Raw genomic sequence first — 13,123 nt, forward strand, 5'->3', positions numbered from 1 at the left:
TAGGACCTGAGCTCAGTCTTACATGTTTAAAAATGTTTTAAGAAATTAACTATATTTTAGATTTAATGTAAAAAAACAAATTAACTAGACTGGCTGAAATAAGGAACCATCTTTTTATGCCTGAGGTTTCCAAACAGCCTGCATCTCCTTAAGAGTTCAGATGTGACCTCTAACAGGAAAGAACAGAAAAATAAAACCCACAGCATGAGTAACGAAATGACTAACGAGCAAAACTTGTTTTACAAGGCAACCTATAAATAAATCGGCCACTGCCTTCATCAAAATAAATGGATCTCGTGGAGTAGAAATGTGAAGAAAAAAAAAACCCTACTTCAGACAAAGGGACATTTTACAGTACTGAAATCCATTTGTTGCGAAAGGGGAAAGTTGCAAATGTCATTTCAAAAGGTTTCCTCAAAATAACTTAAATCTAATTGTATTTAATTCAGCAATTACAATCTCCATTTCAATAGTCTTAGATAATCTGTGGATACCAAATTAGCTATTTTTAACAAAAGACAATTTTCAAGAAAGGTTCAGTTCCTCCCCCAGTACTGGGGGCTGCTGGGTTTAAGGAAAGGACAAAAACAGATCTACAACAGATGATAGAAAGAAGCAATACATTTATTTACAACACAAATATAACTAACATAAAATGTATAATAACTGGCTAAAATCAGCCAGAAAAGGCCAAGTTTCTCCAATGAATGTCTAAAGGGATAAATAGTATCGTAAAACTAGACAAGTGTAAGCCATAGCCTTCAAACATGTAGGACTTAACGATTTCAGGTACACAATTCATGCTACTGTAAGATATATGCATGCCAACACTAACATAAACAACTTGAACAGAAAGCAGCCGTAGGCCGTGACCTTTGCATCATCAGACCAGTAAGCACTAACATACAGTACTCTAAAGTGACAGTAGTTGTTCTTGGTTGGAGTCTAGCCGCTACAGAATTACACTTGCCTTCTGCAGCACTTTTTTTTTTTTTTTGTTCTTCAAAAATGTAAAAATAAAAAACACTTTATATCTTCATTGACTTTCCCCTGAATTATATACTTCCAGTGTTTGCTGAGGTATGAGGTACTGCCCCTCAGTGGCATCAACAAACTTCAGACAACTTTCTTCATCTTTAAAAAGAGTCACAGAATCCAGTAAGCTCCAGCAATGACTGTGTATTGGGGAGGGGGGGGGGGGTAGTGAGGACAAAGCCCTGGACTGGTTACTCATCCGTAACGGCGATGGGGTTGTCATAGGCCGATGATTCCAGTTCCTTCGCTGGTTTCCTGCGCATTTCTGGAGGAGGTCGCGGTGGGGGATTCTGTGGAGGATTCTTGATGCTCTCTGCGACCGGCTTTCGCACATCCTTCCGTGGAAGAATGGGCTCCCAGTGCTCGCCTCGAATAGCCGCCTGGGAAAATCAAGACACAGTAACGAGTGGCTGCTGAGCATCTGTCTAGTTAGTGAAACTGAAAAACACGCATAATTACGTGCAAAAAGGTATAAAACTGCATCAACTACACTTTAGGCTGACCATTTGGACCTTTTTGAACAGTTCGGCAACACATCCGACTGGTCAGGTTTCATAACTTTGAGGTCATGTCTCAACTGTGGAAAGACTGTGAAACAATCACTTCCTTGTTCCAGTTTCCTTGTTTCTGTACTTCCTTTCTTAGAGTTCACAGTTATCAACCAGCCTAAATGGGGCCTAAATGTCATAAAAAAAAAAAACGACACCGACTTACTGCCAGGTAGATGAGGCTGGCGATGCCGAGGCAGACACACCCCAGGACGGTCGCAAGCATAAAACCTCCAGGAACACAGATGCTGGAAAGGGAAAACAAAAGAGGGGAGAATGCAGTTGGTATGATGGGCCTTTTGTTGTAGGGATACACAGTGAAGAGGAGGAATGCGGTTTTGGAGAAGTGAGCTGGCTGGTCCGACCAATCCACATTTGTAGCCCACAAACCCAGCGAGGTAGATTCCCTACATGGGCTACAAGAAGGACAAATAAACTCACGCGGCGTGTAGAAATGCTCTGACGTAGTAGTTCCTCGTCAGCGGTCCGAAGGCTTTCACGCATACTGTGAAGCAGTACTGGCCTCTAAAAAGACAGCAAATTAGAAATAATGATCACATATTATGGATTATCACATAGTGAAGGTAATATAGAAACAATGCAGCACTGCTTACGTTCTTTCCACACTTGTCCCCTTGGCCCTCTTGCTTCTCGGATACTCGAGCAGACACACAAACACACCAGCAGCACTGGTTTTCTGTCAAGGCTGACACTTCAATCATTCTGGTAATATTATCCAACAAAAGAAAAAAAAAAAAGGTGCAAGTATATTCAAAACAGGCCATTGACTGTCCAACAAACTAACTAATGGCGGGACAACACCACATCTACTGCACAGCATTGTGCTCACACTGGTTTGCAAGGCTATACATACACTTACAGTCTGCAAGTAAATTTCCCATTTTATCTAATAATGCTTATTTTTACTTAATCCCTAACATAGCTTTAAAGCAACTCTTATATAGTGTAAATGCAGTCAGGAACCTTGTAGATGTGTTTTATGGAATGCGGTGACAAAGGAATTTCAAAATATAGTACCCATTCATGACTTGATATGTATATACAGTCATATTCAATAAACTACATTATCCAAAAGTCCATTTGTTTCAGTAACCTGAATAACTAAGGTAAACGCATTACATAGATTAATTATTTAGACTGCTGTTTTAAAGCCCTTTTGGTTAATAACAATCACTTTTGGCTTACATATAAATAAAAACATTTTTTTTTTAAATATATCAAACTGGTAAATAAATAATAAAATTAGTATGGAAATGTAGGCTTAATGAAAAAAAAAGTATGTTTAATACTAGTTCAAAGGTCGTCACTTTCAATTAGGGCAAACCTTTGTCATTTGCTGTAGTTTCATCGGTCATAAATAATTGTCACACTTCGGCAAAGCTTAGGTTAAATTTTAACACTGGAAAAAAAATTTACTGTGATCAGCCCAGAGGGCGATGTGTCATACCATTAAATTATTTAATGAGCCCTTAGAATGTTTTTCTTACAACATTATAACTAGGAGTTGACTGCAGTTGCAAACTGTGTAAAGAGAAGCACTAAATGAAACACTCGGTAAAAAAAAAAAGGAAGACATCTCTCCCTCATTTGAATCTGATGAGGGGCATGTGAGGCCTCGCCAGGTGTGAAGGATACACTGCATAGGCAGCAAACTCCCAGCCTCTGAACTGGCCAGCCACACCCACTATTCCTCCAGTAAGAAGAACTGAAAGAAGGAAACAGGAAGGTAAAAAAAAATTAAAAATACAACAATGCACCATCTGTTAACCCCACGCCTAAAAACCAGATCCGTGTTCATAACTTTTATCGCAGTTTATTACAAGGTTGCAGCCAATTATCCAAGCAAAAACTCTGAGACAGAGAGAAAAGGGGGGAGGAGGCACAGCTTGCATGTTATAAAGTTCAAAAGTTCTTTTCCCAACGGGGTTTTAAACGAGCTTCATTTATTTAGACGCAAGGCTTTGATACTCACTGAGCCCCGAAGCCAGAGCCTGCTCGTTGGCCCACATCGCCCACTCGATCTTCCCCATCTCGACACACCTGGACGGCTGCTCACAAAAACAAAAAGTCTCGCTGATGCGCCGCGGAGCTCCACAACGAAGAGGCTGTTTTACGCGAAACGAGGCGCACCTATTTAAGGTCCTGGGGGGCGGGGCTTGCGCCAACCTGGCCCCGCTCCGCCCGTCATTTCCGAAAAATAAAATAAAATAAAAAAAATAGTTGCCTGCACCTTAGAGTGGAAAGGGTTCGACAGCTGCAGCTTACCGGACGGCTCAAGGAAACGATGGGAGGAATGAGCGCCGGTGCACCCAGGCGGCTAAAGCCAAACCTGTTTTTGTTTTACTGTGCCACTTTTATCCCTACTCTCTTCGCGCAAATAGAACTTTTATTTCCCCAACATGCAGAGTCTTTATTACACGAAAACAAGCCATAATAATAAAATAATAATAAAATAATAGTGACCAAGCAGATACTATCGTCTTGACAAAAAATATATTTTATTCAACTTTAATCAATCTGATAGACCCAAAATAGCTGATCATAAAAAATACTTTACTATAATTATTTTAACACCTTTCATTATTTAGATATCCACTTATCGTTGGAGAGAAAAAGAAAATGCAATTTAAATGATTTCCCAAGAGATATGCAGTAAGATAATTTGTATCTTTATGAACACAATTATTACCTTCAGTCCTCACTGTATAAAGACAAATATTGATAAATATTCTCAAATCTTAAAATCTTAAATGCCAGTATTACCAAGAGGTAAGTCTATTCTCTTTTAAAATGCAAACAAGTTAGTTTTTCCAAAATGTAAAACAGTTTGATTTGCAGTAAATATTTTAAAAAAATATCTTCGCCTCGCAGAAAGTAAAACATGTTTAAGAAACTTCAACACATGTGAATGTAAAAACAGAGAAAACATAAAGCTCCACTGGAAACAGTGCGTTCAAAAACGGTATCTTGAGTTGGAGCCAACGGCAAAACATGCCAAAAGGTTCACGGATAGCTCCGTTTAGTTTTCAAGGCATAAAAAAAAATTATGGAAAAAAAAAACAAAAAAAAAAAAAAAAAAAACACCTGAAAATACAGAACTTTGTCAGGTTTCGTCATATGCATCCACACAGCCATGGCCGCTGACAGGTGGGGACAACCGGGTCAATGGTCCCAAGCCCAAGGTGGAGGGGGGCCCTCAAGGCATCTACTTACAGGCATACTTCTGAACAAAACTTAAGCCTAGTATTTAACTTACAAAAACAAATTTTCCTTTATTTTGTTTTTCTAATTGTCCTTTTAGTAGTGGTATGGGACCTATATTTCTAATTCAATTCAAATTATTACATATGACAATGTACAATAAAAAAAATATATTTTTAGATTAGCTTTCTACTGTTGAAACTGTTCTAAACTGGAAAACTAATAAAAAAAAAAGGTAGGAATAGGAAAGTGAAGCAGAACACTGGAGAAAGAGATACAATATAGTATCCATCACGTCTTAAAAAGTTAAATATTATTTAACTTTTTGCTAGTTACAGAACGTTATGCGTGGAAATCTATCTTAGATGTCCTGGCCCAAGACAAGGTTGTCAGCTGGCCTGAACATAGCTAAGGTTTAATTTCAACATTGTTAGAAAAAATTAAAAATGTCCAGGGAGACCTCAGTAAAATAAAATAAAAAGTATTAAACCTGGTGCCAGCGTACACATTAATCTCCAATGTGACTGTATAGCTACCACTGAAGGCAACTAAATGCTAAACAATACATTTGAGTAATCAATGAGCTGTTTTGTAAAGACTGTCAGCTAAAGAGACTTATTATGTAATAAAATCTTATAAAAAACAGTTTTTGTTTTTTACAGGTTTTTTTGAATGATTTAAAAAAAATAACATGTTTCATCTTGTAAGTTTCAGATCAGGAGTAAGACTCATTGCCGTAGAGCAAGGCTAGTTTCTGCACAGTAGAGGCTCCTCAGACCATTTTCTTTGGTAAACCTTCGGCTGAGAGGAGGTGCTGAGATGGATCCTCAACAACACGTGGGCCTGGTCCAGCCTAAAATGTGAGATCACGTGAGTAAAATAATAATAATAATAATAAAAAAAAAATGTCATTCTATGTATGTAAGTTTAATTGTTTTAAAGCTGATTTGTTTTTCATACCTTTGTGCTAATGATGTAGTTAATTCCCTTTGGAACGGGCTCTAGGCCAATACTCTGTTTCAGCTCCACGGGAAGAGCAGCACACTTGACTGGAAGACCTTTAATAAAACTAGAGATAAGGAGCAAACACTCAGTGACATCATCCCAGGTAACTGAGACCAAACACACCCTCCTAGGTAAACGTGCGTTTCAGCAGCTTTGGTGACATCAGCTTGTTATTTCGTAATTCTGTAATTAAATGCGGAGAAACCTGGAAGGTTATCGAACTGGATGGTCCAGAGCTTTATGGCTAAGCTTCTCTCCATCTAGATTTGTGCTCCTGTCAAATTCATCCAGACTTGAGCCCTTTTCTGATAATTCTCGAAAGCCCAAACGATTAGGTGCGGTATGAAGGGAATTCCCAACACATTTATGGACATTGCTCAGTGAATGTATGCAGTCCAAATGAAAAGGTACCCTTTCTACACCCTGGCACAGGAAGAACAGGTCAGGCCCCAGAGACGTGTTTTACATCACTGGTTTGATTAAATGCCACTGATGAGAGGATTGTCATTTCCTTTGAGCTCCAACTAGCAACTAAAACAAAAGCTTAGGGACAAAACCCGTTTTGATAAACCTGTGCAGATGATCGCAGGAGCTCTCTGCTGACCGAAATGCTCAGCGAAACATGGTGCTTGAGTCCGCTTGCATAAGTCCACAAAGAAGTTACCGATTTTTATTAATTGCAAGACATGCGAGGTGTTTTAGGTGAATAGTCACGTTTTCAAAAACAGACCGTAATCTGGTACTGGACAAGTCAAATGTAACAAAAGTATGTGTTTTTCTTCTTTTATTAAAAACTAAAAAAGGGAAATATTAAGCAAGTATAAAATAACAGGGGGCACCATGATAACATTCTCAAATGTGGGCCATTTATAATTTTGGGGATGGCACACCAAAACTGGAAGCCATGGCAAAAATCCAGGACTTTCAATCAAAAACAACTATCTGGGGGGGCAATTGCCCCATTTGCCCTCGCTTGCTGGCTGTAAAATAAAAGCAAAAATGTCTTCCACATGAAACCAAAAGGGATGGTTCTGAAAACTTTCAGGATCAATTTCTTGTAAAGCTACACAGTTTTGTTTTTAGACGTGTTGTGTACTTTTGTTTCTTCTGTCTTATTTGTTCACACAATGAAGCTAACTTTTTAGTGGATAACTTTTGTTAGTACCGTATTTTTCGGACCATAAACCTAACCGGATTATAAGGCGCACTAAAATATTCTTCACAAGTGTGTAATATCACTCCGCCCCTTACATGAACGCACTTCTAGTTTCAACATTACAGTCAGGCAGTCTTGTAGACAGCTCAGGGGTCCGATCAGGTAGTGACACATTGTACCGTAATGCTCTGAATATCCATTGAGCGGAGCGGCTTCGTTGCTAACTGAAGTCGTACTTACACATTTAACAGATTGTTGATTCAAAAATGTGTAAGTGAGCGCAACGGTAATCATATATAAGGTGCACCATACATATTTGAGAAACTTTAAAGGATTTTAAGTGTGCCTTATAGTCCGGAAAATACAGCATATCGCAATTTTGATTTTTGCCAAGAATTGTACAGCCATAGCTTCAACACTTTAGGTAAGGATCAAGCTGTGAAATATCAAAGAGTGAAAGGCTGCAGGTCCAGATGCCATCAGCTCCAGGCTCCTCAGGTGCTGCACAGATCAACTATGTTGCATCATGGGATACATGTTTAACATGTGCCTGAAGCTGGCCAAAGTACCTTAGCTATGCAAGCCAAGACCTCCTGTATGATACCAAAACCTGCACCTCAGGCGCAGGTGGTGGGAGACAGGTCTCCAGCAAAAATAGCATCCCTGTGTCTCCCTCTCCATGCATGAAGCTGTTGCAGCAGGAAAGCTCCTTTATAGACAGACTGCTGCATCCTAAAACCGCTAAGGAGTGTTATCGCGATCCTTCCTCCCAGCAGCCATTATATAATCATCAATGCTCCCAACAAACTCAAGACGTGCTAACATCCCGACTATTTTTTAATTTTTTAATTTTTCATTTGGTGTAGCCTGTTTTTTCTGAACAAATACACACGTATTTTTTAATTACCTTACATGCACATTTATGTTAATCTGAGTATGCCAGTTTTAATAAACATACAGATTTATTTAAAGTCCTAAATTCACCCCATCTCTTGCTCTTATATTTTTCACCCGTGTGTATCGGCATGTGTCTATTTGTCTTTTACTTCACTGCTGGAACATCTGAATACACCAACTGAGAGACAATAAGGAATATTTCTATCTTATTATGTTCTAATGTTTGTGATAAATGAATAAGAATACTCTTGGAAAAACTAATAAGTATAGTTAAGCGTGTTATCTGTCGACATACTCGTCTCCGTTCCTGTCTGGGGGGAAGAAGTGCTGAACCAGCTGGACGAACTCTGGGACAAACTGCTGCAAAGTGAAGATCACGGCATTTGGACCTGCATCAAAACTGTAGGCCACCTACAAGAGAGATAACAGACTGTGACTGCCAGCCAAAGAGACGCGTCTTCCTGTTCCTTCATTTCAAAAACAAACTTGCTGGTTTCACATCTTCATTACACAACCTGAGAACTTTAGCTGCAACAAATTAGGCAAATTTGTGTGAAATGAAAATGCAACTGCAGATAGCAAAACGTAAAGGAGGATTAGTTAACTTCATTTTATCTTCCATGGACTCATATTGGAATTCATTCCTACTGTATTTTAGTATCTTAATCCATTAAAAAAATACAATCAAGATAGCTTTCTGTTGTAGCCAAAAGGAAAGTAATATTTTAATTCAAATAGTATCACAGAAGGTAAAATAATAACAAAATGACTTTCTCTGTTTAGGAACAGAGTGTCCGTTTGCTCACCCTTGTCTCCCCGTAGTATTTATTATATCGATGCACAAGGTGCATGATCTGCTGGGAGACACTGTTGAGGTAGAAGATAGGTGGGTATGTGTCAAGGCAGGTGGCATGAAACTGGTTGCTGTCCTTCATGGTTAGCTCGGCAAATGCCGGAAAATCCCTTCTTCGCACCGCCTCAATCATGTCGACCATCCGACGAGGGACGACGGCCTCTGCTCGGTGCTATGCACAGCAAAAAAACGGTATGCATACGCTCATCCTCTTACTTTAACCCCTACGGTTTAGAATATGGTGTAGGACTCATGAATGTGGAAAGTACCTTTAACAGTGAGCTTGTTTGTACGCTGGTTTGCATCCCGGAGGTGCTCCCTATCGGCTTCCGCTCAGCACTCGCCTAAGAAAAAGGAGCGTCAGATTGTATCAAATGTGCAGCTGAAAACAGATGTTTACAGCGGCTCTACAAAGAGACACAAAACGGGTTAGGGTTCTAAAATTAGGGTTCTAAAAGCATTGCTACTGGTTAAATACCAGGTATAATGTGAGACTTGTTTACAACTCTTTTCAAGATGGTGTCATGGATTTCTAAGCTTCTGATTAATTCAAACCACTTGAGTTAAATGGAGCCTCCATGTGAATCTATTTTAAGTCACCAACTTAAACATGATTCATCCTTGTGTGAAACTGAAAATCTAAAGAAATCCTGCAAGATATCAGGAAGAGAATTGTGGACCTCCTCGAGTTTGGTTTTTCCTTGGGTGTGATTCCCAGATGCCTGAAGGTGCCACAGTCATATTTTAAGCATGTAAAAACAGCAAGGAGGTGTCCAGCTATTGTTCTTTTTAGGAAAGAAGTGAGAAGAACATGTTTTGGTGAAAAATGTGCAAATCAAAGAAGAGCTAGCTAGAAAGGATCCTGGACTGGTTACAGCTGGCAGGCCAAAGGGACTTCTTCTATGAGGAAGAAGCCATTAGTCGACACGCAACACCAAAAAGTCAGATTCCATTTTTTGGGAGAGTTACATGTTTGGACTCATCTCGTGTGGTCTGATGAAACTAAAGTTGAAGTGTTTGGCCATAACGACCAAAAGCAAACACAAAAGCAACAACTCAAGTTATCAGCCAGGAAGTTGAGGCTTAGGGTCTTTTAAAAAGGACAAGAAATATATTAAGCATACCGCCTTATTATTTATGAAACGACCAGATCTGAAACGTGTGTGTGTGTGAGACAAGTATCCTAAAAACTTGACTTAATTACACCAGCTCCCTGAAGAGAAATAGGTCAAAATCCCACCTACCTAATATGAGACATTTGTAGACGGATACTGAAAACATTTCAGGCAAGTCATAAAGTTTGAAAAGGCAATTTTATCAAAAACTACAGAAAATATATGCATGTTTATAAAAAAAAAAGTTAAGACAACAAATGTTCAATGTTTTTAACGACTGTGAAACAAATAATCATGTCAAGAGGCTCTTTATCTGCAGAGACATGCAGTATATATGGCAACAACAACAGGCAAAAACATTTTATCACCTTTTGCAACAGTTTAATCCTCAAACTCAGACCTACCACGAGAACAAGAATCCTGAGTTCAGGCCAGTGACTCTCTGGCTCCACCTGCTGGGCGACACTGTCCTTCCCATCCTCTTCCTTTCCCATGATCCACTGGACGAACCCGCCATGCATGCTTCTGCAGGCACTACCTGAGCCTTGGCGAGCGATCCCAGACAGCTCTCCTTCCACACCAAATGCCTGAGCCAAAGTATGAACTGCAACACAAGATATAAAGAGCAACAACAACAAAACACGAGTAAAAATCTATTCAATTACTATAACATAACTATATCGTTTATATTTTTGGAGCACTAACAACAGTGGACACCAAGAAATCCAGAGGCTCACCGAGACAAGCAAATCCAGCTGCTGAGGAGGCAAGCCCAGCAGCTGTGGGGAAGTTGTTAACAGAGCAAATGTGGACTTTCTGAGACAATCCAACCGAATCAGTCGGCCGAGTGTCTCCATCGTTACGTCTCTTCCTCGCCAGTCGTCTGACTACAAGAAAAAAAAAACAAATGTAAAATGGCCTCCACCTTACCAGATTAATATTTCTGTACCCCACAGATATCAAAATGAACTCCTAATGAGATGTGACATACTTTCTCTCAGACAGGATTGCAGTCTTGGATGATTGATGTCCTCTTCTTTGCCATTGAGCCATAATCGGTCGGCCTGAAAAGTCCTGCTGATGGCAACCGTTGTCGTCGTTTTCAACTAAACAGAGCAAATAATGCGCAGCAGGTTTATACTAAACAGTATTCAATTACTGATGTCATTCTGAGGCTGGAAGAGCTCATCGTGTAGTACTATGATCTAGACTCAATGTCCAAAAACTTAAAAACTTTTAAAAAGCTCATTTTTTTTCTCCAATCATCGCTTTACATTCTCAGGGCTCAGTTCAAATTCATAAAGCTATAGATCAAGCCAGTCACACCTGTTGACAGTGAAGTTATTGTTCAAAAAGCGTGAATTAGCTCCGGCATCCAAACAAGGAATGGGACGGCTTAATATTCACACACCGTGATCATCTAGACTAAAACTACATTTTAAAACAACATGGATATAGTCACATAACAAAAATGCTGTTGTAATCAGCATATTGAGTAATATATTATTATTATAATCATGATTGATGCATATGTAGAGTACAGTAACAACAAACACTACATTTAGTAGCAGTTTTAAAACTCTTAATACACAAGAAGTTATCCTTTTGTGTAGTTTCATGACACTGTAAAACACTTAAATTGCCACATTATGGCTGCCTGAGTTTTTTTTCTCTCTCTCTGAGATCTCAATAAACGGCAGAATAAAGAATTTCGTGCACTTAAAAGCAATACCTTGATGCAGGTAACAGAAACTGCAACTCAAGGTACAACAAGTAAGCAAATACCCAGCAAAACAACACTATGAGTTGTCTATTTATGAGTTACTATCTTATAAAGAGCTAAAAAGAAAAAACACATTTTGTTAAACATTAAGCTGTAAACAAAAGGCAAATAGATGTTTTTTCCCCCAACCTGGTCTTGATGCAAAGTGACGCTCAACGATGAATTGATGGGCAAAATTAAATCTTCATCCCTCTTCCCCCCTGTAACATAAGGCGGTTGATACAGTAAACAGCAAAGAGACGAGTTAATACAGCAGTCACACAATTAAACATTAAAAGACTACAAAATAATGTTTTTTACTTAATTAGTCACAAATACAGAGCCCTTAAATTACCATGCAAAAATAATATAAAAGGGCTTTTGGCTATGAATCAGTACTATAACCAGCACAGCTGAGGTTAAATGAACCAAGTCCAGGCTGACAGATACTCACAGTACTTAATGACAGCAATATTCACCGGAGCGGTGCACGTAACTAGACACGGCGTGTCTACGCTGTCTTCAGGCATAGTAAACCGAGTTTTGCGCTAATACTGCAACCTGTGAAGTCTAACCTCCTCGGTACGAAGACTTTCGTGGGTTTAGCATGATCTCTGTAGCTCGTTCGAGCACACTGTAGCGTTTTCACACCGAGCGAATCTAATTGGCTGATCATAAACATGTGGTCGTACTCTCCACCAATCAGGCGGAGGTTTCCTTGCCGGAGAGCTCCAAGTGGCCAATCAGAAGCCATCTGACCACGGTCGCGCAGATGTGGGGCAAGGACACACACCTACCGAGGGACATTCCCTGCAGCAACCTAAATGTGCAAAAGGCAACCTACAGCAGCACCTTGATGAATTAAAATATCACCAAAAAGTTCATTTATTTTAACAATTCACCTCAATATTTGAATCTTAAAAATAAGTAAGGCCCTACGCATACAGAGAAGGATATATTTACTTCCGTATTTTTTTTTTATGATTGTGGCTTTCTAATGGAAATCCAAAATGCAGTTTCTCTGACTGAATATTAGTGAAACATATTTTAAAACAGAACTAAGGGCTCCTTTGGCAGAGATTACTGCATCAGTGCGGCACGGCATGGATGATGTCAGTCTGTGGCACTGCAGAGGTGTTTAGGATGCCCAGGTAGGTTGTGTCGCTTATCTCTTCTGCAGTCTTGGGTTTCATGTCAGCTATCCTCCTCTTAATAATGCCCTATACGTCTATAAGGTTTCAGTTAGTTAGACCAATCATGTACAGTGTAGGCAGATGCCAAGTCCCACTGGCAAAGAAAATCAGCATCTCCATAAAAGCTTTTCAGCAGAAGGAAGCAAGATGAAAATGAGCAAGATGAAATGATGGATGGCTGCTCGGGCTGGACGATATTGGAAAACCTTGCAAAAGTCATAATGGTAAATATTAAAATAACGATACCAAATGTAAATACTATATACTTTTTATGTGATTCCGACACTCTGTGACATTTAACATTTTGGGCAATGTCATTTGTGCCCAGTGTGAGGAT

General features: G+C 39.4%; 2 protein-coding genes across 2 annotated transcripts; both read right to left on the reverse strand.

Annotated features, from left to right (window-relative positions):
* Positions 1 to 603: 603 nt before the first annotated feature.
* LOC118556408 (cytochrome b-245 light chain-like) lies at positions 604 to 3,945 on the reverse strand. The gene is made up of 6 exons (XM_036136433.1): positions 3,577 to 3,945; positions 3,240 to 3,309; positions 2,198 to 2,272; positions 2,025 to 2,108; positions 1,750 to 1,831; positions 604 to 1,415 (listed from the first exon to the last, which is right to left on the reverse strand). The coding sequence occupies exons 1-6, from the start codon at positions 3,632 to 3,634 to the stop codon at positions 1,227 to 1,229; spliced, it is 558 nt and encodes a 185-aa protein (XP_035992326.1). The 5' UTR covers positions 3,635 to 3,945; the 3' UTR covers positions 604 to 1,226.
* A 137-nt stretch (positions 3,946 to 4,082) lies between these two features.
* On the reverse strand, positions 4,083 to 12,256 carry mvda (mevalonate (diphospho) decarboxylase a). The gene is made up of 10 exons (XM_012855090.3): positions 12,048 to 12,256; positions 11,744 to 11,814; positions 10,823 to 10,937; positions 10,569 to 10,718; positions 10,236 to 10,435; positions 8,986 to 9,060; positions 8,670 to 8,888; positions 8,159 to 8,274; positions 5,766 to 5,874; positions 4,083 to 5,658 (listed from the first exon to the last, which is right to left on the reverse strand). Exons 1-10 carry the CDS (start codon positions 12,121 to 12,123, stop codon positions 5,578 to 5,580), a joined length of 1,212 nt encoding a protein of 403 aa, XP_012710544.2. The 5' UTR covers positions 12,124 to 12,256; the 3' UTR covers positions 4,083 to 5,577.
* Positions 12,257 to 13,123: the final 867 nt, after the last annotated feature.

Source organism: Fundulus heteroclitus, chromosome 4 (assembly GCF_011125445.2).
Source record: "Fundulus heteroclitus isolate FHET01 chromosome 4, MU-UCD_Fhet_4.1, whole genome shotgun sequence".
In the NCBI taxonomy this organism is placed as follows: Eukaryota; Metazoa; Chordata; class Actinopteri; order Cyprinodontiformes; family Fundulidae; genus Fundulus; species Fundulus heteroclitus.

Excerpts from the sequence above, each read along its gene's own strand:
- LOC118556408 (XM_036136433.1), bottom strand. The coding sequence starts at position 3,634 with ATGGGGAAGATCGAGTGGGCGATGTGGGCCAACGAGCAGGCTCTGGCT. Across the intron at positions 2,273-3,239 it reads GAGTTTGCTGCCTATGCAGT|TGCTGCTGGTGTGTTTGTGT; the intron begins GTATCCTTCACA and ends ACAGAAAACCAG. Across the intron at positions 2,109-2,197 it reads GGGACAAGTGTGGAAAGAAC|AGGCCAGTACTGCTTCACAG; the intron begins GTAAGCAGTGCT and ends CTGTCTTTTTAG.
- mvda (XM_012855090.3), bottom strand. The coding sequence starts at position 12,123 with ATGCCTGAAGACAGCGTAGACACGCCGTGTCTAGTTACGTGCACCGCT. Across the intron at positions 11,815-12,047 it reads TATTGCTGTCATTAAGTACT|GGGGGAAGAGGGATGAAGAT; the intron begins GTGAGTATCTGT and ends CTTATGTTACAG. Across the intron at positions 8,889-8,985 it reads AAACAAGCTCACTGTTAAAG|CACCGAGCAGAGGCCGTCGT; the intron begins GTACTTTCCACA and ends TGCTGTGCATAG.